General features: G+C 36.8%; 1 protein-coding gene across 16 annotated transcripts in view; it reads left to right on the top strand.

The window, feature by feature from the left end:
* Positions 1–27185, top strand: part of MCTP2 (multiple C2 and transmembrane domain containing 2) — a 155009-nt gene that overhangs the window by 116102 nt on the left and 11722 nt on the right. For 15 of the 16 annotated variants that reach the window (XM_068695706.1, XM_068695708.1, XM_068695705.1 and 12 more), the window contains 2 exons: positions 15295–15417; positions 18346–18387. In XM_068695706.1, the coding sequence (XP_068551807.1) occupies positions 15295–15417; positions 18346–18387 (165 nt within the window). Of the gene's footprint in view, positions 1–6763; positions 6976–15294; positions 15418–18345; positions 18388–27185 lie in introns of those variants that run through there. The other variant, XM_068695721.1, reaches the window with a different exon arrangement.

The following is a 27185-nucleotide window of genomic DNA, read 5'->3' as shown; positions in this document are numbered from 1 at the left end:
TACTTTAGCTGTTTGATTTATGAAGCCTTTTCTTTTTTAATATATAACGTCTTGTGTCTTTTAAAGTTTTTTTTTTGTGTGTCTTTGGAAGTTTTGTTAGATTTTTGTTGCTCTTATATTGTTTTGTACGTTTAGTATGTATTTTTGTATGTCTTGTATTTATTTTGCTTTGTCTGGCAGGGTAAAATTGTACTCTTGCTTGTTATTAGTTTTATTTGTATATTCAGCATTGCTGAACTCCGGTTTTCAACTTCACGTTAGCAGATACATTGTGTTCTCCTGCTTAGGAGGCTAGGTAGAGATTAGCCTTTTACTCTTCTTTTTTTTTTTTTGGTCTTAAAAAAAAAAAAAAAAATGAAAACACTATTTTATAAAGATCAGATTTGCTATCCACAAAGGTGTCATGGGCTCTGTTATTCCCAATAGATTTGCAAAACTTTCATGTCCAAAGTTTTTTTTTTTTTTTCTGTCCTGATTCTTATTGCTGTCTTACAAATCTCCAACCCAATGTTAGGAATTTGCTGCAAAAGAGCTGCCAAAGTCTAAAATACACAATGCCTAAAAATTGGCTTTTTTTTTTTCTGTTTTAAATTCTTTAGAGGAACTTCCAAATTTGTGAGAAAGCAGTAATGTTTAATTCCTATCAAGTAATTAATAGGTTAACAAAAAACAGGAATTTGTTATCATTTGCCAATTTATTTGGTCCTAAAGAGATGATATTGCATATCAGGATCCCATCACTTATTTTCCCAATTTGTCTGTTGCCTTTCCTGAAAGCTCACTTTATTTAAATGAAAGTGAAATTAGTATTTCAAGTTTACTGAGGACTATATCTGTGCAAGAGTCACATTAAACAGGACTGAGAGAGACAGAGAAACTACTTGCTCACTGCTACTGGAGATAACAATTTCAGATGGTTTTGTTTAAAATTCCCAGAGTTTGGTAGGGATGTGCACTATGAAAACTGCACAAGGAAAAAGTATCCAGTTCAGTCCAAGCATGTATTGTTCTTGTTTCTTGTCAGAAAATTGTAGGAGAAAAAAAAAGTAGGAAGTCCTATTAGGAAGTGAAATCTTCATTAGATGTAAAAATTCTTTTTCTTTCTTAATGTGCCGCCCCCTCCAAGAACCTAGGTGTACTGATTTTCCTTCAGTCCAGATCTGCTTGGTTTTGTTTCATTCACATTACTTTGAGCTGGCATCTCTTAGAAAGCATTTTAAAACACTCAGTTTTACAGAAAGACTTTAGGCATTGACAATTATCTCCTCTGTTATCAGTGGAGCATCCCTATCAATACTTTATGGTTTTTCTTCATCTTTTTCTTCAAAAAAAGACAAATCCTTTATTTATAAGACGTTAAATTAAAACAGTGCATTCTCTGGAAATAGGCAATTCGTATTCTTTTGAAGTGATGGAATAAGTAGTGACATATCTGTAGGTGGTTTGAGTCACTGCAAGTCCATTTACTTCAGGAAACCTATATTATTTAACATTGGTTAAAAATTTCTATCCTCTGTGGAGTAAATCCTGCTTGAATACGACTAGCAGGTTTTCAGAAGAGGAAGAAAAATCCTGTAGGTGGCGATGGCCTCTCATGAATGAGCCAGCTCTGACATTCATGCTTTTGTCAGATTTTTCTGGCAGGTTTTCTTTTTCTTGCTTGAACTATTTTATTTTTAATTTAATTCACCAGTTCTCTCAGCGCTAATCTAACACTAGTTGCAGAAATGTTGACAACTGGAAGAAATTTCATATTTGAAGGTAACACAACATTTTGGCTTTTATGATGGAGACAGATGCACCTTGAGGGGTTTCTCTTAAAGCATTCTACTACTTTTTTTTTTTCTTTCTTTTAAATGAGAAAGAGTTGGATCCTTTGCAAGATCTGAAATAAAAGAGGATTAGTATAGAAACTACAGAGCAAAGACTTATTTTTATTTTTTATTTTTATTTTTTAAAGAAGCCTGTTCTTTGTTTTACTTTCCTGCACTAGCAACTAATAATTGATTTGACTCAGAGGTTAGTCTTAAGCATCTGGGAAGTTCTTGAGTGTTGGACATAAGGTTGTTTAAGGATAGCAGTAGTAATAAAAGTACCCCACAACAGAATAATTCTTCTATTTTTTAGCGTTCACTGGGGAATAAAGCTGGAGCACTGGTCTAACTGAAAAATCCCAGAAATCTGATTTAAAAAGTCTGTTCTATTGATTGTTAATAAATTTGGCTGCTGCCACAGTAAAGGATTACACTGGCACCGGTAGCATCCCTGAGATTTGATCTCTTTCTCCACCGCTTCATTAAAATTAAATATATTAGTCTTAATTGTCAACCTACATTTTATTCAAGTTTAGCTTGGTTTCAGGTGCTTTTTTGTTTAAAAGCCAGCACTGTGATTTTGAGAAGTGTTAATAAATATGTAAGACATGTAGTGTTTTGTACTTGTCTAATTTGTTGATTTATTTGAGCCTTAACTTTACCCACGGAAAGCTAGCACGTTTAATGAGAGATGAGTGTGATATGTGAGCAGAAGTGTCCACAAAAAATACATATATAAAAATAACAAAGCAGCCTTCATGTGCTCTGCTAGTTGAGATTCAGAACTTTCTACTTGCTTTTTGAGAGAAGTTGCTGTCTTCTGTACTTTCCTTCAGCTTTCATCTTTTAATGGAATAGAGGAGCTGCACAGCTTTGTATCAGAGCCAATTGTCAACTTTCATTAGATGCAGTCTATTGTTTGTTCAGATTAGAAATAACTGCATTACACTTTGACTTTGAAGGCTCGTTTGTTTTTAAATATACTAGGTATATGTGACCTTTTTGTCATTTTTGATGCACTTGGTTTGACAAATTTGAGATACACATTTAAAGAGCAGCAACAAATATTTGCAAAGCAAGTACTTCACGAAAGCCACTTTTTGTATTTCTAGAAAAGTAAAACAAAATCCTGCAGCTAAAGCAAAATATTAGTAGATTAATATAAAGTGGTGTTAGCTAGCATTGTACCCCAAATATATCATGTGGGGGTAGGGGGGAATGCTTAGTGAGACTGCAGTGCTCGTTATTTAGCAGTGGGTGGGAATCCAGCTAGCTGGTCTTAAAATCCCATTATGAATTGTCCATGTGAGTGTTTAGACATGGCCTCTGTCAGAGCATAATGGCTAGGAAGTCTAATTCCATTAAAAAAATACACTGAGCAACTTTTCTTACAATGTTTAGAATATTAAATGAGAAATATATAATTGATACAGTAATATTAGCATTTTTTTTTCAGAGAACATGTCCATCAGGAATTAGATGGTGACTTATTCTAGCAGTTAAGAAAACTCCCCCAGATACTTTCTTGTGCACATTTGGGAAAATTATTTGCAATGATGTATTTCAATTTCCTTAATAAACTAGACCTGTCTTCCTAATTCCCTTTCCCTCACGTCCCTCCATAGGGGTTAAGAAATAAAGTATTTTGAAATTATTATCAGATAATGTTTCTATGAATAACAAACTAATCTATGCCTTTTAAAAATAGATTTATATTCCAAAACTGGGAAGTAAACAGTGTTGACAGAAAGGAAATATGAGATTATTAAAAATGAAGACATTTTGCAGAGCTACTCTGGGTTTTATTTTTTTTTTTCATTTTCTTTTCTTTTCCTGGGAAGTCATAGCTCTGTAACAGCATGCACTGCAATGTCTTTCCTGCTATTTTAAAATTTGTATGAATACTGGTACAGTTAGTGGTCTGTTAGTGCCTAACACACACTGTCTTATACACCGATACCTATAGTAGCACATACGGAGTGACTATGAGATCAAATGCTCTGGTTAAAAAGCCTTAGGGAAGCATTATGTGTCTGAGGTCTGATCTATTGTCTGGGAGGTCGGAGAGTGTTAATGCACTCTGCAAAGATTAGACTCCCTCTCTAATTGCTCCAACACTTCCTTAAAGGATTTAAACAGTCGGGAAAGGTGATGCTCCATGTCAATTTTTGTCTTCTGACAGCCGTTGAAGTTTATCTGTCTTTCCACGGAGACCACTAGATCACATAAACCAAGCAGTATCAAAAGCTTAAACCCTGAATTAGGACTGAGACCAACAAATGCAAATAATTTACAACTTTGTTATTTCAGCTTTTGAATACTTTTAACATTAGGGTCAGGATTGATTTTACAGGCTATTCTTTTTCATTTGGTGGTGGGAACTTCCTAAGTCCCATGAAAAGTTTAACTTGCTGAGTTTGTTGAAAAGCCACTCTTTTAATTCCAAAGCAGATCAGGCTGGCTGTGTTTCTTACAGCATGGTCGATGCTTCCTCACTCTATCTCTATGTTACCAAGTCGGTGCATGGAACTGCCACTGTAATGTTGCTTGTTTAAATGATGTACAGCGCTACAATCTGAGCTACTGTGAGCCACTCATTGCTATTTATCCAAAACTTTTCCTTTCCCAAACAAAATCTAAGAAGGGTTCTGATTTCCCTCGGTCTGGAGAGCCCAAGTCACATATAAAATAAATAAATAACAAGTAAAGCAGTAAAGTTCCTGCAGAAAAGCTTTTCTGCCCCTTAACCAGCATGTCCACACTGACAAGACCCCAGTACTGGTTTTACAAAGCAAAATAGAAATTTGTCTGATGGATCAAAGCTACTTAAAAGAGGCAGTTTATAGTTCTTATTATTCTGCAATCTAGTTATTTGAAAATTAGCTGGAAGCACCAGGTAGTTTTGTTGCTGGTTAAAGGACTGATCTATTGCAGTGGTTTATGTTCTCTTGCTTAGAGAACCACTTTAAGAGTTAGGGATGGAAAAGGGTGAATGTTACTAGGGAAGGAGAAACATGGTTCAACACTGAGAGAACTTGGAGCATTTAATATTTCTGCAACAGGGCCATGGTATCCTGATGTTCACAGTAGGGTAACACTGTTGTAACAAGAGGGGAATTTGACCCATCTTTTAAAAAATGTCCATTCCTGTTTCACAGACAGATGTGAGCGCGTCCCATTTTACCGCAGCTCACATAACACCACAGGACCTGCCAAACAGAAAACCACCCAGTAGGGTGTTTTTTTTTTCCTCTTTCTTTTTCGTGGATTGGAGGCTTTAGAATTTGACAGTGTCAGTGGTTTTCTTGTCTTATAGCATCTAAATATGTTGATATATATAATCCATTTCACACACAAAAATGTATAAATATGACCTATATAAATATATATTTTTAATGCATCTTTTCTAGACTCTGAGCAGATGACTAATACAGCTGTTCAAAGGAGAAAATGATTTTATTTTTTTTTTTTAAAAAAAGCCCTCTTGGCTCTGAATCGGAAATTGAGGAGCAGAATTCATCAAGTGTATTCTGATCGTTCTCACATGGGTAGTTCCTCCTTCCTTTTCTGCATAGCATGTTCCTTTGCACTGTTGCTATATTACATGAAATGTTTCATCTGTATATAAAAATTAAAAATTCAAACAAAAATCTGGCCCACATGAAGAACAGGCCCTTTGGGCATATGGTTCATTATGCATATTCGTTTAATTACTAAAACACTTGGGATGTCTCTACTGCCCTTGCTTTCAACTTGTAAAGTTGGATCTGTTCTGCAGCACAGAATATGTTGAACAGGCATGTGTCATAAAGGACTTGAGTTTTCTCTTATTTAAAACTCTATATAATGTTCTTGGCTGGATTGTTAGAATTTACTGAATATTAGTTCAATCCACTGCATCAAAACAACAGTTGAGAATCTCTTTTCCCTTAACACCTTCTCTAACCCCAAAAAGGCAGGTTTTACAGTGGTTAGTTCATAGCTGTGTTTACTATCAAAGTAACACAAGACTAAGGCTTTAGATTTCAGGCACATTCCCACAAAGCACCTAAAGTCACACGTTGAAGCTGTATAACTTTTATTAGCTAAGAAGGGATTGCTGTGATAGTGTGACTTTAATTGATTTTCAGGGCAAACAGGTGGTGATGGTTTAGGCATCCCCTGGTCTCCTGCCATTCCTAATTTGAAGCTGCACATATAATAGCTTTATTAAAATAAACAATCTTCTGGCTTTAGTTTTACCTGAACAGCTGCCTGAAATTGCAAGAGTCTTGCAACTTTTTTTTCTTTTATTGTTCTGTGTTTTGGAAAGCAAGATGCTATAGGTCTGTTAGTGGAAAATCTCTATTACATGGTGATGTTGTCAATACTTAGGATAATTTTTTTTTTGGATCTTTGCTGTTGTTGCTAACTTACAATAGCAACATATTTAGGATATAGTACAGTGAGTATGGCAGTCATCTTCATGCATTTGTTCTGTAATGCAGCAATTTTGTCTCTCAGCGGATTATGAACCTGCTAAAATTATTTAAGTGCATTGAATCACTCTGACTGTTCTGAGCATTCATCGTGTGCTTGTGAGATATGGGGAAGACTGGGATTCGATTATGATTTTTGCTCTACTTTTGACTGTGGAGAATTGGTTTCGGGTAGATGAAGGGTACTTCTGGGCTCTGGCATGGGGTGGCTGATGGAGGCTGTGGTGGGGAACCCTGTATGCACACAAGAATTGTCTGAAATCCTTTGCCTGAAAGGATGCCATCTTGCTGCATTGCTTCATAGATGTTTTTAGATTTCTGTTTTTCTACTATGGGCTTAGTGGGATTTTTAATTTTTTTGAATATTTTTGGTAACTACTTAACACCCCCCAAAACCAAACAAAAACAAACAAGTAAAAAACACAACAAAGAAACCCAAACCAATGCTTTGCTCCTTCTGCTCTGTTTCAGTCTGGAAGCATTGCTAAGACTGGAGGCTTTGGAGAAACGCATGCCAGACAGTTATGAAACATTTCTGAGTACAAGTACCTCTATATGTGGGTTTACTGCAACCTAATTTTTTTTTTTCCGTGCCATATCTGGAGATTGCCAGGGAACAAATGTGTGATTCTCCTGCCACTGTATTCTGAATTAAGTCTAATTAAATATGCTTGCTTTATTAAGAGTCTTTTTTGCTTTACTCATTCATATCCATGAACATGAAGGAGGAAAGTCATTAAAGTAATTTAAGCATATTGCTTAAATGTCCCATTTGCTACCAATTGTAACCCAATGTTGATTGTCCAAAGTTAAAGAACACTTCCACCAAATACTCTTTCCATTTGCTGTATAGTTACATCATCATCTGACCCTTACTGCTAGTGTTTCTCACAATGTTAACAAATATGTCTCCAAACTAAGTGGACATTTATCAGCTTAGCTAATGATAATTTTTTTCATGACCCTTTTAAGGTGTTCACCTTATCCAGAATAAATAAAATTAACCTACATTTTTTCCTCCTTTTAAATAGCACAGATATTTTTTCTGACACTTACTGGAAGAATTATTTACTATAGGATCAGGCTTTTAACTTGCATAGTGCCTGTCTTCCCTGAAAATAGATCATAGCTTCTTCTGTATGAGAGCAATTCTGAAACTATGGCCCTACTGATAAACATAACCAAAACACTAGAGATAAAAATGACCATTTAATTTAGCTACAATATAAAACAACATATTTTTGTTTGGAATGCCTTCCTCCCCTTTGTTGTAAGATCTTCCTCCATTGCCTTTGTCTGTTATAGTTACCCCTTTAGAAATAACATGCAGATTTATTCCCCTGACCCACTCCCAGTGGATTACCCCGAAAGATAGAAAACTGTTGCAATTTTTCTTCCCTTAATTTTTAAGCTTTATTGCTTGAGGGTCTTTAACTGTATTTTACTTGGCTCAGGAAATGTAAAATACATTAGATAAAAACATAAGGGAAAAATTAGACCAGTCAGCATGCTAGCAAACAGCTATTTCTTCAGTGTTTGCAGTCTGAAAAGATGTGAAGTCTTTTATTGTAAAACCGTTGTGCATATATAAATATAGAACCCCAAAACTACTGGTGTTGTAGTTGTTTTTGTTTTGATTAACTTATTTTGAGGTTAGGGATAAAAAAGGAAGTGCAGCCACAAGAAAACTGTATGGAGGCATCCTAATAGACTTGTGGTGGGCTGCTCTTCTTTGAGGTTTAAATATGTATGTCCTAAAGGAAAAAGTTGATACCCTATTCCAGATAAAACTTTTTGTGTTGAATATTGTTTGTGGTAACATTTGACAGGTAGTCTTCAAATATCTACAATGCAATATATAAATTTTAATTTACATATAAACTTAAGAGGTGTGATGCATTCATTGAAATAAACTTGAACCAGGCAGCTCTTCCCTGACCCCTCATTAAAGAAAAATCTCTAAGGATCTTGTTTTTAATTTCCTGGGCTGGCTAATCTCATTAATGTAACGAAAATAATCAAAATAAAGGAAAACCCACTTTTTTTTTGGGGGGGGGAGTGGGGTGGGGGGGGGGGTAGGGGTTTTGTTTCTTGTTTAGTTCTTGTTCTGTAATGTAATCCAGTATCCAAGTGTGGACGTTCTGTAAGTGTTTGCAGTCCGGTACCCTTAAATGTAGCACCACAGCCTTCCTTGATTGAGTTGCCAAAAGCAGCATCCCAAGAGGATGGTGGAGAACAGATCGTAATATTGTCAACTCTTCTGATTTCACTGCGACTTTTTGCAGAATAACATGCTTTTCTTACAGCTCCATTTCTTAGAGTCCTGTGATTGCACATGAATCACAGCTTTCATTTAAAACACAAATGAGTTTCTACTTCCTTGCAGCAGCAAAGAAAATGAGATCCCCCTGAAGAGTCTAAACCAGACAGTGATAAAAAAGGCCCTAACACATACTGACTTAAACAGTATGAGATTTCTTGTGTGTTCTTAAGGGATTTTTTTTTCTGGTTTGTTGGTTTTCATGTCTTATTTTGTTATGAGTAAGGAGTATTATTTTTTTTAATGTTCAAACTGCCATTAAAATTGTGACCCTGGTGAGTGTAGTTCCAATTCTGCCTCCTTACTTCGAAGTCATTGCTCATTTTCTTTCTTGCATCACCACATGTAACATAAATTGTCAAGCACAGATCAGACACCTCCTGTTTCTCTCCCCTGATAACCTCATCCACTGCCACTTTCTCAGAATGCTGCAGCTGGGACAAGTAGAGCTGGGATGTGTGGCTGTGGCAGCAGGACAAGGCTTTGTAGCTGTCTTGCTTGGCTTGATTTACACAGACTACTGAGATGGGCATACGTGACCATGCAGTTTTTGTTACCTAAGGTGATATATGCAAAATAGAGTGAGATCCACATGGTAGCAAATTGTGCTATGTAAACAACCCCCTTATTCCTAATCCTCAGTTCTATTCCATGACGTACATCTAATGCCCAGACTGAGCTACGCTGAGGCACAGCTTGGTGTTCTGTTTTGGATTTGGAGTGTTTAGGTGGATTTTTTTTTTCCTCTTTCTTTTTAAATTCCAGTAGTGTTTGCCCTTGCAACAGAGCACTTATGTAGAAGAGTTAAACTTTTTCCTGTCTTATATCCATGAAATTAGCAGGTTGTACACAGATGGGATGGATGTATGGAAGAATGCAGGGATAATTCATAGCATGGCATAAATATTTAAGACCTTCCATTCCCTCAGGTCATTTTTAATTTTGGTCATCCCCACTCAATACAACGTACACACCGTACCGTTCTTGAGATGTTCTGTGTTCTCTTCCTGGATGCACAAAGCAGACTGAATCCAGGTTTCTTCTGACAGTGCTGGTCTGTTTAAGTATAATTTCTCTTCCTGCCACATTCTTGGTTACTGCATTGCAATGAGGGAGTGACTTTGCTCATCGCTGACCCCTCCTTGAGCTCCAGCTTAGTGCCTGGAGTTTAGGTAGCTCTCAGCTGAGCATGGCACAGTGATGAAGCATCCCATGGATATGGGAAGGAGGAATGCTGAAGTGCATCTCTTTGGAAGAAGGTTTACTATAAGAAGAAATTATTTGGAAGGGGGACGTTACTGGAAAATGCATTCTTTATAACTGTCTCAACTTTTATTTGCTCTGCCTTGTAGTGGAGCTATTTTAAACTAATTGTTTGCAGCCTCTGTTGCAGGCTTTATTTATTTATTTATTTATTTTAAATATATCTTCCTCATCAAATGCACAAGCCATCCCAGAACTGCAAAGATGGCTACTGTGTTCACATGGGTCCACATGATATACTCTGGTTTCTGTTAGCCTGATCGCAGCACCATGTTAGTGCATCTATATTGCCTGTTATCTGAAGGCGATGCTTCTGTGTAAGCAGGTACATACACACGCATGAGTTTCCTGTTTTAAGTGGGTGTGTCCATTATTCCTCTGACTCTTTTACTCTCCCTTTCTAAGGACAGGAATAAATATCTGTCAAAAATAATTTGTTGTCAACAAGCTTATTGCCTCCAAGGGATTTAAATGCCCTTTTGGAGAGCCAGTGTCTTACACTATTGGCTAACGTCCTGTATTTTGTTTGGGGCAGAAGGACGGAAGGCTTCAAAAAGAATAAAAAAAAATGCTAGAGAGTTTGTTCCTGAATACTGAGCTGCAGAAACTTCTTTTCTTTTTAAACAGTCAATTTTTGTGTACATGGTAACTTGAGACTACATAACCTCAAGATAAGTTAGAAACATGTAGTTCCTCTCCCCTGCAAATGGAGGGGAGCATCAAATCAAAATCAGTGTTTTGGGTTAGTTCAAAACAGATAACTTGGAGTAGTATTAGCTTGTTTTTTTTCTCCTGACTTCATGAGTTGTGTAGACCGTGTTTATAAATTGCAAGGAAACTTTTGACAAAGCTGTTAGTCATTTAGACTTCAGTCAAATTGTGTGTGGTTTTGAAACCTGAAGTTTCAAATAATATTTTTCACAGCTCCACTGATGAGGCATTTCATTAGCATTGGAGCCTATGTTGGCTGAGAAAATAACCTTTTACCATAGGTTCCATGCATGTATTTAATCTCTTTTCACTTTTATTTTTTCCATCTGATGGAATGTATCCCTCTCTTCCCCATCACTGTTGTTTTCCAAGAGTTATTCTGTTATACAACATAGCACATAGCATCTTTTACTTCTCCAGAAAGACTTACCAGGCCAATAAAAGCTTTTTTTTTTTTTTTAATAAATCCTAAGTCATTTGGGAAAATTACTGTGCAGAAAAATTGCCCAGAAAGTCCCATCTAATGCTAGGCTTCTAAACATCTTAAAACTGTTCTATCCCATGACTGTGGGTTTGCTGGTGACAAATGTTTTATGGGCATACTTTAGTGGACACCCGTCTAAAATCTGTTCTTAATAGTCAGATCCTAAATTAGAACCAGAGGGGCAGAAAAAACAGATTTGAAACGTGTTTCTAAGGGTTTGTTTTTACTTTCAGTTGAGACTGCCTTCTCTCATCTTTTGTACTGCTGTCAAAAGGGCCACTCTCATGGTTGTTCAAACTCCATGTTTCTTGACAGGAACAGTTGGACCCCTCTTCAATGATTTTCAGATGAAACGGCTTCCAAACCTCCAGAGCTTTAACTTGTAGTTATTAGGTCCTTTGAAATAGCAACACATTAATCAGCTGAAATCAAGTGGTCCTTTCTCCAAGTGTTGTTGCTGTTCTCTTCTAGGTAGAACTATAGTCTAAATATTAGTTTCAATAGCTCTTTTTCTTCCTCCAGATATGTCTATCCCATTTCTGCTTCTATTTTGATCATTGTTTTGTAATGCTGTGAATTAAATTGCTCAGTTATATAATGTGCTTTTATACTCTCAAATTGCATTAAGAGATGTAATGCAGAAAGCTAGTTTTCACTTGCTTGACTTTTATTTTAGAAACTGGTTACTGTCCTTTTAACTTTTCTCATGCACAGTATGAAGCCCAGCAGAAAAGGTGTCAATGATGTAATGGATTATGTCTGACAGAATTTGGTCTAACGATGAAGTGAAACATGAAAAAATAAAGTATGGTTTGTTAAAAAACAGATCGTTTGAAATTGGGGTGCTCTTGGATTCTGTCCCTGGCTACTGTGATCTTGAGCAAGTGATCTGAACCTGTTAGTGATTTCCTTTACCAGCCTCTGTATTAGGCAAAAGACAGACTAGTGACTACAAGAAATTGGGAATATACTGAAGCTTGCAGTAGGTATTGTGTGTATATATATATATATATATATAATATATGTCTATGTACATATATATATATATATGTTAGCAGTGGAACCATTCTCAAGTTTTGATAAAAGATGTCATTAGAAAATAATTTGAGGAGGATAATGCAGGAGCTTCTCCCAAACATAAGGTATCACTGGGGAGAAAACAAAAACATGCATAACAGAAAGCCCATTTGGGGAGTAGGTGTCTATACCACAGGCCTTTTGGTTTTGTTGTTGGTGCCCGGGTGCTGCATGAGAGCTGAAAAAAAATAGGTCATGGGCTTATATGGGAACTGCTTTGATGGCTGATGCTGTAGAGCTAGTGAAAAGACTGTTAGAATGCAGAAATATTTCTATTCAGTTTATAAACACCCTCTGAACTTTTATGATGTACTGTATGTTCACAGCAATCATTTCCCATACCTCGGAGGCTAAATAATTTCTGAATAGCTAAATCAATTTGTCTTGTATCTGTGTTGTGTCACAGTAATGAAAGCTTCTCTGCTGCGATGGTAGCAGTAAAGCAACTCTTCTTAAGTAGATGTGGGAGCTCTATCAAAGTGTCGCTGTCTGAGCTATAACTCAGCAGCTGATTAACCAGTCAGCATTAGAAAGGAAGCGACAGGATGCCTCAGCTATCAGTTGAGACTACACTGGGATTTTGTAATTAGATTTTAAGTTTTATTTAAGGTCTGAAACTTAATAATACACAAAATATACTGTTGGATCTAAAATCACCAAGGTCTTGATTTTGTATCTTGCCTAAATGACCTGTGATTACAAGGTTGTATTATACTTGCAACTGAGCGGAGCGATGTTCATATAGGATGATGACAGATGCACTAAAATTGGTTCAAGTCCTGCAACTGAATGAATGAAGAGAGGTTCTTCAAGAGCTTCATTGACTTCTGTAGGACTTTGCATAGCTGACTGCCAGTGGAGTCTTTTTGCTGCGTTAAGATGAGACTGAGTTCACATAAAACCCAGGGACATTATGTACATGCAACCTTCTCCAACAGGCTGAAATCAATTTTTTGAATTCATACCTAGCAATGTGAATTTATATAAAGGAGTTTGCATAAGAATCAGGTGTGTATCTGTGTATGCATCTATTTTTAGCTATTTATATATATACCCTAGATTGTTATATGCATATATATTTGCAATAACATATCCTCATTCTTTAGAATGGTGCTTGAGGTGGGATGGGAGCTGGTATCACCTTCACTTTATCTTACAAAGCAAACAAAGATTCATTCATTCAAGAGAGTTGGAATAGCTTCAGAAGAATTTGTTTGGGTTAAAACTTTTTATTTATGGAACTTTTTCTTTTTAGCTTGAGATACCACAATTTTTGATGCCTCCTGTAAGAGAGATCAAGTATCATGCCTTCTTGCCAGCGTTCTTGTGTTTTGGTTGCCTTGCTTATGTATGAAATTTGACTGTTGGAATCATTATCACTTCTAATATTTTAGTATGTTGAAAAGCATGATCAAAAAGAAATCAAAACCTAATCCTCTTCTAAGTTCCTAAGCTGCAAATCAATAGTATGGGGATATGTTTTTTGGATGTCAGCCCATTTTATGAACACATATATCTCAAAGATTGTTTTACTGGCCTACAAATGCCTTGAACAAGATGACAGTCTAATTCCTTGCATAGCAACAGCTAACATAAAATCAGGTTTGCTCTAGAAAATGCTACTGCTATTTGGGCAGGGCTACGTATACAGTCATTGTTTCTTGGTTTATGTTTGGCCCTGGTAGATATTAACTGGCCAATTGTCTGATGTCAGGCAAGCCTTTCTGTTTAAAAGTTACAACAGCTGTTGTTTTTTAGGTGTATGAATTCTCACCCCACTGAATGCAGTGGGAAGTAGTGTTTTGGTACACTGTGGCTAGACTTTTTGGTCCATAACACAATATATGTTGCCATAAATATCCCATTCTAAAAAAGCCAGACTTGCCTTCATATATAGTGTCTGACAGACCAAGGATTAATGGAAATAGAGATTTAACTTTCTAATCACATGGAGTTTTCTTCTCAGAATTGCAGTTTGAGATGCATTAACTGAAGGATCTGACTTATTTTCACTTACCTGTATTATTCTGATTTTTTTTTTTTTCTGATCATTTTAGATATTCCTTTGGGGAAAGAAAAATATGATAAGTGTATTTGTGTCTAGTTTTTAAAGGAGATTGTTTAAAATAGCTTAAAGTTACTACAGGCATTAGGTCGCTCTTCTGAAAACACTACGTAAGAGTAGAAAAGGAAATGGGATCACAACATGCATTTTATGGCTGTTCTGGATATAGTTTATTAACTTTGTTTTTCCAACCACTCCAAGTATGGAGTCTATTCAGGTATCAATGGTACTTGTAAGATGGAATTGCAGTTTGGCTTGGTATCATATTTTTGAAAAATACTAAGTGCTTTTTCAATTCCCCATCATATTGGTTACATGTTTTGCTGATCCAAATTGCAGAACAGAACTTCAAAATTTTGTTTCTGCTATTGCAATCAGTGGATTTTGTCAGATACCACTCTGAAGATACAAACTCATACCCTTTCTAGGTAATGAGACCCCACGAAACCATTGAAATCAGAATATGCTTTGCTGGAAAATGGCAAATGTATGGGAATGGAGAATAGGATTGCTGGATCCCTTCCCAAAATAATGCATCACATGCAACCTAGAGCCTTGCCTCCTGGAATGTGATGGTCTTTCCTCTGTGTTGCTATGCCAAGAACACAGGCGGATTAATTGTGAAAATGAATTTGCTAAGCATCCCTCATTGAGCAACTGGAGAGGTGGATGGCTCCTGTTACACAAGAAGAAGAAACTCCTCTAGCCTGTGAAAGACAGGCTGGCAATTAGGGTTTGATGAAGTGCAGCAGGTCTATTATGCTCTAGCATTAATGACAAAGACTGTTCAGGCTTGAGGAAGTCCCAGGAAGGAGTGAATAATGCCTTTGGACCAAACTTACGTTATGGCCTTCACCAAAAACAGGGAGGGAGAAGCTAACAAATAGCAGCCTAATGGATTCAAACAGAATAGAAAGAGAGTACACTTTGCAAGCAGATTTTCTTTGCCAAAATGAGAATATGAATGAGGTTAAGAGAGATTCAAGGATGAATGCACATCAGGATAATGACTGAAAGGCCGTCTTGTATGTCTTTTTACTTACATACTTGTATGCTCCCTTCTATTGCTTTATTTCTCCCAGGTATTTGTGGTCACCGTGTGGAGCGTGGAACTGTACATGGTGCCCCTGGCTCTGCTTGTGCTCTTTGCATACAACTTCTCCCTCGTCAGAACAGGGAAGGTCAACAACACCCAAGATGCCCAGGCAAGTAAAATTGCAGTAATGTTTCTGGCAGACCCAGCTTGAATTTGCCCTTGAGCAAGTTGTCATGCATTTTAATGGTATCAAGCTAGTTGTGTAGCTAAACATTTTTATTTCAAAGTTACTGAAAAGAAACCTCCACCCTCTCAATTTTTCTGATTCAATTCAGGCAATAAACCATTCAGTGTAGTAGGGGGAAGAAGACAAGAGTATGTAGGAGGAGGGGGATTTCACTTAAAAAGGTTTGCAGTGATTTTGTAACCAAGTTGAATTAAGAAAGACTTACAAAATGACAAGACCCCCAGATCCATGCCCCCACTGCTCTTACACTTTGCATCACGCTGATGATTCATGATTCACAGAAGAGGAAAGTCAATACAGGCTGAAAGTGAAGTTAGTTGTTTTTTAAACCTTGTTGGATTATCTGAGACTTCAAGAAGAAAAACTTACTCCTCCCACCTGTCCCCCCGGTTTTAAATGTTTTTTTTTTTTTTTTTTAAAGTTAACCTTCAGTTCTTTAACTTGAACTAGGAGGAAAAAAAAAGAAAGAAAAAAAAAAAAGGAAAAAAGATTATAACACACACAATATATTTACATGCTGCAAATTACAGCTGTTGAGATATGAGACTGTTTTTGCCCACTGTCTTTACTTGCATAACACTAGTAATTATAGTTAAAGTAGAGGATAAATTCAGGGATTTCCATAATGTTCCATTTTAGAATGTGTAACAAGTACAAGAATGAAATATAAGCTGAACTAAATATTCTAATTTCTGATAAAAAATATGATTGACATTTGTACCCCTGAAGCCTACCTTTACACAAATTGATTGCACGGATTTTAAATAGACGAATACTATCCTAGGATTAAAAAAGGTCAATTGCTATTGCATTAGCAACAAAAGTTGCTTCTAGTTCAGTTTTGATCAGTCCCCATATGGAAAGATTGTTGGAACACAGGGCAAGTGTGTTCCATATAGGGACCAGGATGTAGACTTGATTTGAAGATAAATGGTAAAAGAAGTGCTTTTCTTCAATTCCGTCTAAGTCCAGAATAACACAGAAAGATATTGTGTATCTCCAGTGACTACTTTATTTCATCAAGAAAATGAGAACTTCCCATGTGGGAGAATCCCAGCCAATCTTTTATTTTGTTTTATTTTGTTTTATTTTGTTTTATTTTGTTTTATTTTGTTTTATTTTGTTTTATTTTATTTTATTTTGTTTTATTTTGTTTTGTTTTATTTTATTTTATTTTATTTTATTTTTTATTTTTTATTTTTTATACAAAAGGCAATATAAAATAATGCTAGGTTACCCAGGAAAAAATACACAAACACTACCTCTCAGCACCTACTATTCTTCCTATGGTGAATTTGTTGCATATTCAAGTGAGTTGTCTCACATAAGTCAGCAAGATTGAGGAGCATATCATTGGGATGGATGCTACAAAAAGCTTGTGTCTGAAAATGCAAGTTAATTGTAGCAGTACCGAAGAAAGGTCCAGCAGGTTTGCCCTTTTTCTGTCACACACATCCTGCAAGGAATGAGATACTGTGGAATTCAGGGGTGTATTTTGCATAAGCAAAATTACACATCTGCCTAAGTGCTTTGTAGGATTGGGATCATATGGAACAAGTAGTCAAAGTGCCTTTAATATTACCTGATTTCTTTTTTATGTGTGCCTGTGATTCTAACCATCTGTAGGTCAAAAATAGACAATCAGGTGCTACTTCTAGTCACATCTGTCCTGCAGATGACAAGAGGTTTTCTTCAAAATACCAATGTTTTTTGCACATTCATTTATTTATTTTTTGCTTCTTCAGATCTTGGCACTACTTTTGTTTTCTGTGTGCCAGCATGCACGTTTTATGTATATAGAAGAAAGAGAACAAGAGTTTTTGGAAAAGAGGACATCATATTCTCTCCCTGATTTCTGTGCTATAAAATGGGGATAACAGTATTAACCTTGTAGGCATGATCCAATTGCCAGGAGGCTAAAGTCATGAATATTGGTAAAAATGCTTTATGATTTACAGATGGGAGCTTCTATAGAAATGTAAACCATGATCACTGTTAATTCAACTACTCTGGGTATTGGAGAGAGCCAAGGAGTAAGTCTGGATATCTGAGTTCTCGGTACCTTGTGTGTACTAGATGAAACTCTTTTTCTGGAAAAGAATTAAAACCAAATCCCAAACATCTTTTATTCTGATTCTTCACATTCTTTTATAGTTATCTGTATTTAAACTTGTAATACACTGATTCAAATACACCTATTAAATAACTAAGAAGAACCTGGAGGCTCAGCTTATAAAATACCTGAATTGAAAGCCAAGTGCTCCTAATTTCAAACCATAGCCAAGTCTTTTGTTTTCTCCTCTACCTGTCAGCACAGAAGTTAAAGGGAGAAAATAATGCGGCATAGAAATCTAAATGTGATTCATGAGATTGATTATGTTTATACTAATGTATTTTCTACCAGCTAATGCTTCAGTAATGGCCCTAAAGAGAGGGAGCAGTCATTGTAGCAGCGAGGATGGAACAAGTTGAGTATGGAGTCCTCAGCCTTGACATGCCGACTGGTTCATTTGTCAGACTAAGAACAAAGCTGTTTACAGATAGTTAAAGTTGACAATGAATTTGAAAGCCTGTTGCCTTCAAACTACTGGACACAACCACTAATGCTTTATGTAGACTTAAAATTTGTATAGGGCATTGCATGCTTTGTTCAAGCCATCACAAAAAAAGTCCTTGAATACAAAACATTATTTCTGAAAGGTGAAAGTGGTGGGTTTGTTAATGACTTGTAATAGAAGTGGGAGAAAACTGTGTAATGAAACGTTGTGGGAGTATCATGAGCTTTTTGAATGTTGCCTGCCACTGAGAATTAAGTGTAATGTTTTCTAATGTGGGCATCTGCTTTTGCAGGATCTTATGGGCTTGGATGAAGATGACGATGAGGATGATAAGGTAAGCATATTTCATGATGGTATGTTAGCTAGAATCAGAAGGAAAGTGGGAGAGCACAAACCCATCACCCTATCTCCTTGAGATCTCCATTCATTGTCTGTATTAACTGGGAAAATAATTGTTACCAGTTTGCTGCTGAGCAAACTTTAAAGATTGAGAAGGTTGGTTGGTTTGTATAACATTCAATAATGGCATTAGCTGTATGAGACCTGTGAATTTCATTTCAGTCTGAGCATTTGAATCTGCTGTGTGCTTGAAATCATAAAACACATGTTCACGTATGTGTCCGTATGTTTATGGGTGGACAAGGTAAATACATAAAATCCCTCATCGCTTCCATTGCGAATGTTGGATATGCAGTCTGCACTGATGGCTTACCGCAAATTATTTAGTATTTCCATTCTCGTAGGCCAGAATTGCTGTGATTTCTGGAGGACAGCTTAGAGTTTTCTCAATATTTCTGTTAAAGCCTGGGAAAAAATGGTTTTAGTTTGTTGGCTGAAATGTAGAAAGAATAGGAATTGGCGAGGCCTGTTCCTCGTTTTATTAGAGCATACTTACTCATTCTTCTCACTATGAAAAATTCATTGGATTTTTTTCAACCTTATCAAACCACAGTGACAAATGATAAAAGGATTAGAGGGCATGACATATGAAGAAAGATTAAGAGAATTTAATGTATACAGCTTGAAAAAACGTAAGTAAGTGAAGGAGGATCTGATAATCTATAAATACTTCAGAGCTAAAAGGTGAGGAATTATTTAACGAGCAACAGCATGCAAAGAAACATTAGCTGTTAGGAAGAAAATGTTCACAAGGCAATGTGAAACTTTCAAATTGCATACTAAGTTAATAAAATCTTCTTGAATATTCTGTTTTAAGAGTGTTAAAGTGAAATTGTTGATCATTGAGAAGGAAATCAATACCACAGTTAGCAAGTGCACCTTAACTCTCAGTCAAAGATGCTTGAATTGAAGCTCAGCAGACTAATTGATGGAAATAGTTATTTAAATTTAACCTGCTCTTCTGCGGTTGTTATATTTTGATGAACAACCAGAAACCCATCAAAGTTATAAACTGAAGTTTAGACAAGCCAGTTAAATTACAGATTTCTTGCAATGCACAATAATGATTTAAATTCTCTTATTTATATTTAATTCTTTGCATTGTAAAATTGGTCAACTAAATGGATCAATATCTGAAATTAAGCAGAAGTTGGTAAATGAAAGTTGAATTATTTTCAGAGGAATGTTATCCCTCTAAAACTTGATAATTTCTATTTTGTGGGTACTCAATGTTAGATGTCAGTATATATTGAGCCTGTATTTTCTGTGTGATGCTTAAATGTGTATCTTTATCCTCTGGAACCAATCCTATTTACATTTTTCTTTTTTAGTTTTCCAGAATTTTTACTTTCAAGTGCTGAGGTGGAAAAACATGTGAAAATGTATTAAATACATACACAGTCCTCTGCCTGTGATGTGCAACAGACTAATTGCTGTAAACCAAAATATTCTAGGTCAGATTTACCCTGGCTATTACTTTTGTGACTTTGGTTCTCTCTATAAATTCATTTGGGACACTTAAGTGTGGATCTAATCACTTTGCATTTTTGCCCCCTGCTAAACAACTCCACTATCATTTTCTTTTTTTAGTTTATTTTGACCAAGTGTTGTAGTCTGGGAAAAATCCTGAGAGTCAATGTTGAGCTGTCAATGATTTGGCTCAGCCGTTTTGCTGTAATCAACATTGCCCCTTTCATGCAGTAAAGGCCCTTAGAAATGGAGAGCTGAAAGAATTAATTAAAGCAACTCACAGTGGACACCTCCATCAGGCTTTCTGATCAAGATAATATTTTATATCCCAATATGACAGCAATAATTCATATAATTCATAACTTGTATTTGTTGTGTACTAGCGTTACGTGTCTATGAGGTTCAGACATAGAATTATTAGAGAATTGCCAGCCATTATGTGTATCCCATGTCATGCGCTTTGTAGCACTGCCTTAATGTCTTCATGCTGTCTTGGGTACGTTCCCTTTGCACCGCTGCTAGACCATGTGTGCACTCTGACTTGCATCTTTAAGTACATTAGGTTACTCTAAGTGACTTTTCCAAGTCTGAGGGTGGCCAATGCTCTCTAGGGAGTGTAAGAAAAATGTAATTTTATGACATTATCTCATTGCAATGTCAACGTTTAAACAGACAACTATACTTTAAAAAGAAGTCTGTGTATTTTTTTCCTCCCTAATACAAGAACTCCTAAAGTTGAAATCTGTTAGTTGGGTTGTAGTATACAAGGTCACTGTTTCTGTTTCCTATCATCGTGTTGTACGAAAATAGTCGCACACATAGCCTTTCTGGGTTCTGCTGCAAGTTAGACATAACAGACCATGCTTCTGGGAATTGTAACACACCCTCTAAGAGACGAACTGTTTACAAATTATAAATACACAGATGCTTAGTTCAAAAAACCCAAGAGCAGATTAACTCCCTCCACCTAAACTATCTGTCTTAAATGACAAGGCTTAATTGCCTACTCCTCCATTCGTTCCCTCTCTGTCCTTTCCGAATACCATCATGGAGGACTGTAAAAGATAAGAGAGATGTGTCCCTTTGGCATAAACTGCTGGATAGATGAATGCCTTCTCGGATTTGTGCCATCTTGGATGTAGAGTTCAGGCTGTGTCCTGTCAGCTCTGGGGTCTGTCAGACTGTCTGAATAAGGATTGTTTTAAAATTACATCACTGAAATATCTTTTGCCCGCCAGTAGAAAGGTATAGACAAGTTGCTTGCAGCTTAAATCATGAGTCATCTGATTGTAGAGCATTTCTATTTATTTTACTTTTTTTGGTTGTTGTTTTTTTTTTTTTGACAACAACTGTAAAGTTTCAAGAGCAGATGGTCACCTTGTTGAATGAGTGTAGCATAGCACCCGACTGTAAAGAGTTTTGGAGTCTTCTTGTGATCTTAAGTTGTCTGGATAAAAGTTTGCATTTCCTCTGAAATAGGAGGTGATAGTGTGGTGGAACAGTTACTACTATTTCCAGATTTGGTAACCGACTTAAAAGAAAATCAGAGACAAAAATAAATCAACAGCACTTCCTTTTTTTGTTTTGGAGGGTCTCCATCCAGTGATGAGCCAAAAGAGCCATGCTTGGCTAATGGGGTGTAATAGGGAAGGATTAGATGACACTGTGACTTCAAGCCAAGTCAGCTGGCAACTTACAAGAAATTTTTAGTACCTCATGGCTATTCTTTTGGCGTGTGGGGTCCCCAAAGAAGAAAAACTCAGTCTTTTTAATATACGAAATTCTCTGTCAAAAATAGGTACAAAAAATGTACCAACTTTTATCAGCACAGTTCAAAGAGACTCCAGCTGAACAAATTAAAGTCAAATTCATCCAGTAGCAAACAGCTGACATTTTCCATTTGTGTTAGATTCAGCATGTGGAAACCTTCCGTATGGATCTTATTTGTACGGGTGGATTACGATGAAAATTGCATTAATTTTCTCCACAGTAAAGGTCAGTAATTGAAACATGAACCAAGAGTCTATTGTGTAAGATGCTATATCCCCATACTTAGGAAAGGTCATACAAGACAATATCATCTCATTGTTTTCTTCCCTGAAAGTATAAATAATTTCATTATTTTTTTTTCTTTTCTCTTCAATACCACAATTGCAATATAATATTTCAACATCTCCCATTGAGATAACTGAAGAAAAATGATGGTAAAGGCTTGAAAATACCCCATCATACAAAGGTTACGTTCAGACTAACAAGGCTGACCCACCTTCTTCACAAAATTGTGGCCAAGATGGCATCATTAAAAAACAAAACAAGGTGTGTTTTTGTGTAGGTGTGGACTCTCTTAAGTTGCTGATTTCTGTTCAGTGGAATCTTTGTGGTTCTTCTCTTACTGCTTCCTAACAAGGCATTGTACAGACCATGAATAAGTCAGGCTTCTCCATCAGCTATAACAAATACTATGGGACAGATTCTGCAGCTTGCATGAGGTATGCTGGAGGATGTACTTCTAAGCACACACAATTGTCCTGTCTTGCAGCTATCTCAGCTAAAGTTTCCAGATATCACTTAAGACATAATTATGACTTCTGTGAGCTTTCTCCAAGCTTCTTATTAACCTAATCAACTTCTGGTTACGCCAGAGTGCAGGTACCAGAAACTGGGAGAAATATGGTCTGTTATTTCTCTTTTACATTGTGGCATTGTTTGTGATCTGTAGGCACCCTATACCTCGGCATATCCTTGTCTCATCATCATGGCCCACCATCAGTCAAACCATCCATAGGTATAGGAGTGATAAGATAGAGAAATTCAGGGCAGGGAGGGGGGCAGGGAGATTTCCATATATCCTAGGCACTGTTGCATAGCTCTCCTCATATATAAACCTTAGCAGCCCTAGGGAGTGTAAAATTCTTCTGCTTTCCCTGCAGGTAGGTAAACTAACACTCTAACTTCTCTAAATCTCTGGAGGAATATTAAATAGCACCAATCAGGCTTCCGGACTGAGCTCATAAGCTTTAGGGAGTTCTTGTCCCTTAAAAATTCTGACTAGTTAAAATGTTTTTAAAATTTCTTTTGAATTGGCAGATGTATGAATAGGTCTATCTTCCTCTTGTACCCCAAATTGCTAAAGATCATTACCTAGATTATAGATGATGATCCAGTAGTTTGTCTAACCACTGTGCGATTGTTCTTATGTCTCGTGTATTTCCAGGAGAAAGCACTTCTTTTTTTTCTTTTTTCTTAAAGTTGTTTTCCTTTCCTCTCTTTTCTTTCTTTTCCTCTTCTTTCCTTTCTTTTTTTTTTTAGATAAAAGGTGACTGATGAGTTTTTTCTTTAGTCATTGTGCACATAAATGGTGTTTTATTCTGTTGTGACTGTTGATATTGCTTTAAGACTTGTATCGCCAGACTCTGGGTTTATATCTCTATGCAAATGTGTACGAGTACAGAAAATGCATCTTAAACCCTCTGTATTTCACGTCTGTCTTGTGGGAAAGCAACAGAGCCATGATTTAAGCCTCTCCACAGAATCTTAAACTCTGTTTGGCTTAGGAGACTCTCTGGTCCTTTGCACATATATGAAATTTGTTTAACGTGAGCAAAGGAAGTGTGGCGCTATGTTTTCCATGAGCATTTGTTAATAAGGCATGAGATGGTTGTCTTTGGCTGTTTTGCCAGTGGCCCCCCAGACTTAGCTGTAGGATGATGTGCCCTGAGTTTGAAATATGTCCTTTTAAGGCTGATGGTGCTCTCCTTCATATCAGTCTGAAGTAATTCTATTAGCTCTGGTGGAATTATTCCAGATTTCACACCTTTTTAACTGAGAGCATAAATTGACCTGTATGTGTTGCATTTCCTCTATTTGGTAATTATTTCAAGTACACTCAGATTCGCTAAATTTCCACAGCCAGGCAGGCACATTTGCAGTATGGTGTTAATAAACAAAACGATCCTGTGATGCACAGTTTTGGGACTGCACGAGGCAATCGCTCAGAGTTTGGCAGCCATCCTCTCTGTGTGCCCGTCCCCCTGTAGGAGCCGAGAAGCCCTCCTTGACATGCAGCAGACATCACAACACAGGGCAAGACAGTGACTCAGCAAGGCAGATTGCTGGGATTGTTTCAGCCACCCTTGGCTCCCACCGAAGGCAGGATCCAGTTCAAGGTTGCTGTGGTGTCTATTTTCAAAGCTCTGCCTGGAATTCATTTTAGCTACCAAGAGACTGTCTGTCACTCCATGGCTGCCACCTCCCACAAGAGCTTCGTTCTGCTGCTAGACTGAAGCTGTTAGTGAACGGTTCCCTGCAGACAATAGAGGACAGTGGTCTGCTGTTTATAGCCAATAAAATCTTTCTGGTTTCAGAAGTTCTTCATCTACAAGTATTTTGGCCTTAAGATGTTGTTTGGCATGGGTTTTGCCAGACAGCGGCAAGTTTGGAGTTCTGCAGTCGAGCACAGAGCAAGTTGCAAGTGAAATCCAATTTCAGTTAGGTCTCCTTTTCTCTAAATAACTACAGCATGGTTTTCAAAACCCAGAGGAATAGTGGAGCAAAAAAGCATGCACGCCTGAGTTTTTTTTGTTTTCCCCTTTCTGTCAGTCTTGTTCCTTGGTAACACACTGAGGAGTTCATATGCAGTACAAGGGATAAATCCTGGCAAAACATTGCCCTAATGTGCTTTTAGCAGTGGTGACATAGTGGAATAGCTACTGTAAAAAAGCTAATCCCGAAAGCTAGGCCAGCCCAAGCTAGGCAGAGTAATTCTTCCTATTCCTGAAAATATTCTAAATTTTCAATCCTGATTTGTTTGTCCATGTCCTTCTTCCTCCTTTCACAATAATCCCTGTATCCTTGTTTGTTCTTTCTCCTCCCCTTATTCCTTGTCCTTGCCCCCAGTGTTTTTCAACTTTATATATTGAGTTTCCCTTGGCATGCCAAAAATTTGCTGATGAATACCACTTGTTTGAAAATTGCATGCTAGATTTCTTTTTGTGAGAGTGTTTTATATGAAATCCAAGTGAAGTATTTAGAAGTTTTAAGTAACTTCGTAACTTCAAACCTGAAATGTTAGTTATGTGCATATGATATTTGCAGTATACATCAAAAATGCACTTAGGACAATTTTAATTTTTTTTTCCTCTTGCATTTGTTGCTTACTGTTCTGGATATATCCAGAATAAAAAAAAAAAAAAATGAAAATCTGGAGGATGAATTAAAAAAATAGGGAACAGCTTTTAGCTTTTGTATAGATGACAGCTATTAATCACGGAAACAAATGTTCACAAGAAGTAGTAGAGCTCCACCATCCATGTTTTTAATTCAGTACTGAATACTTCACCCCAGAGTAGATTCAATAACTAGCATTATTTGGTCTCTGTTGCAGGGCAGAGCAAATAATTGGTAATTTAATAAAATACAGTCTCTTCCTCTGTAGGTCTCGTGGTCTGTAGCTCACCATTCGTGAATTGCTGGAGGTGTCCCCTCCTGGCCACGTATCACACGCTTTCAAAGTCTCCATCACTGGATGTGCATCAATTTTGCACTCATGTGAGACTTTTCTTTGCAACTGTCTTTGCAACATCTGGGAGCAGGACAGCATTGTTGGAAAGGGAAAAAAGATCACAGAACTGTAGTAACTCTTTGTGTGCATTTACATGTTTTGTTTGTTAACTGTTACGTATTTCAGAAAGAAAAATCTAGAAGCAGTTTTTGCAGAGCAATTTTGTGTCTTCATGTAAAAGTTCAAGCTGATGTGCATTAAGTGGACACAAAAGACTTAATTTCTGAATTTGCTGCTTTTTGGCTTTTTTTTTTTTTTTTCCTTCTTCTCCTGACAAGCTTAATCTTTTGTAAGACCCCTTTTGTGTTTTTGTTCAGGCAATTAATGTAGAAATGAAGGTTTCTTAAATCAGGATATGCAAGGAAGATTTGAAGTAGCACACTGATTATATAATTAATTCTCAGTTGTAAGTTCATTTTGATGGAGTTAATTCTTTCCCAGAGGCTCCAGGCTAGTTTTGGTCCACCCACAGTGCTGTAATCAGCTAAGAAATAAAGAAGAAAAAGGCCTTGAAGGAAAGGAAGTTTCATGACTGGCTGTAGAAAAAAATGCCAGAAACACGCAGGATATTTTATTTTTAATTCAAGGAAAATATACTGAGCTGTGGTTTTGAACCATGGGTATCCAAACCCTGTTTTTAAGCAGCATAATATTTTGAGTCCAAATGAAATCAAGAAAGAATGATTTCTCAGGAGGATGGAGAAAAATTGTCTGGGTTGAGGGGGACCTTGCACAGATAGGAAAAGTGTTTTTAGTGGAAGATGAATTTACGATTATTTTTTACATCTTCCACAAGTATGGTAATGCTCAAAAATAGACTTCTGCGTGGCAGTTGCCCATTTGCTAATAAATGGAGCAATGACTATCTTTTTTGTGGACTATGAACACTCTTACTGCTTCTGACAGTGTTGTGTGAGGTACTGACTTCAGAAAGCATATGCAGCACTCAAAAACCCAAAAACCTAAATAATTTGGAAAATCCCATTAATCGTACTTCATTTCTCTGCTTCTCTACTGCTTGACTGGTGACCTAATCGTCATGTGGATGTGTTTAGACTGCAGGCTTCCAGAACAAAACAAAAATAACAAAGAAAAGACATTGACTAGTTTTGAAATCGTTTTGCACAGACAGTGCTATGCTTAGTGCATGGGCAGTGGTAGCCCATTTTATTGCCCAATTACTCTGATTTCAGTTATAAGACTGTCTAGTCCTAGACTGCCTTTTCCTTGGTTAGGCATATTTTCTATTATAATTTGAAGAAAAAAAAAGTAATTTTATTGTACATGCTAGGTAAAGATACGCATACAATTGTCATTGTATCCTGTGAAATGGTGTTTTTTTTTTTTTTGTTGTTTAGTCAGCTTGGTGGCTGCAGCAGAAGTTATGTTGTATTGATTAAAGTGCATTATCACGATGTTTCCATCCAGTCAAAGACGTGTAAATGAAGTCAGCATGATGCAGATAGAGTTGTTAGATGATCTTCCTTGTAGCTCCGGGTAGCAAGAGTAGGCTTGCCCTGGAATATCACTGTCTGAAATGGTTCCTTTACCCCTCTGTCTGAATTTGGATAGAATGAAATTCCCACTGGCTGCTTCTCCATGAACTGTTCTAAACTTCTACTTGCAAGTTTGCTGCATAAAAGCCAACTATGACTAAGCGACTGTTGCACCATTCTAGTGAAGGAATAGTTAAAAATAATCCT

Source organism: Anas acuta, chromosome 12, assembly GCF_963932015.1.
Source record: "Anas acuta chromosome 12, bAnaAcu1.1, whole genome shotgun sequence".
NCBI classification, from domain to species: Eukaryota; Metazoa; Chordata; class Aves; order Anseriformes; family Anatidae; genus Anas; species Anas acuta.
This window is presented reverse-complemented; position numbering and strand designations above follow the sequence as displayed.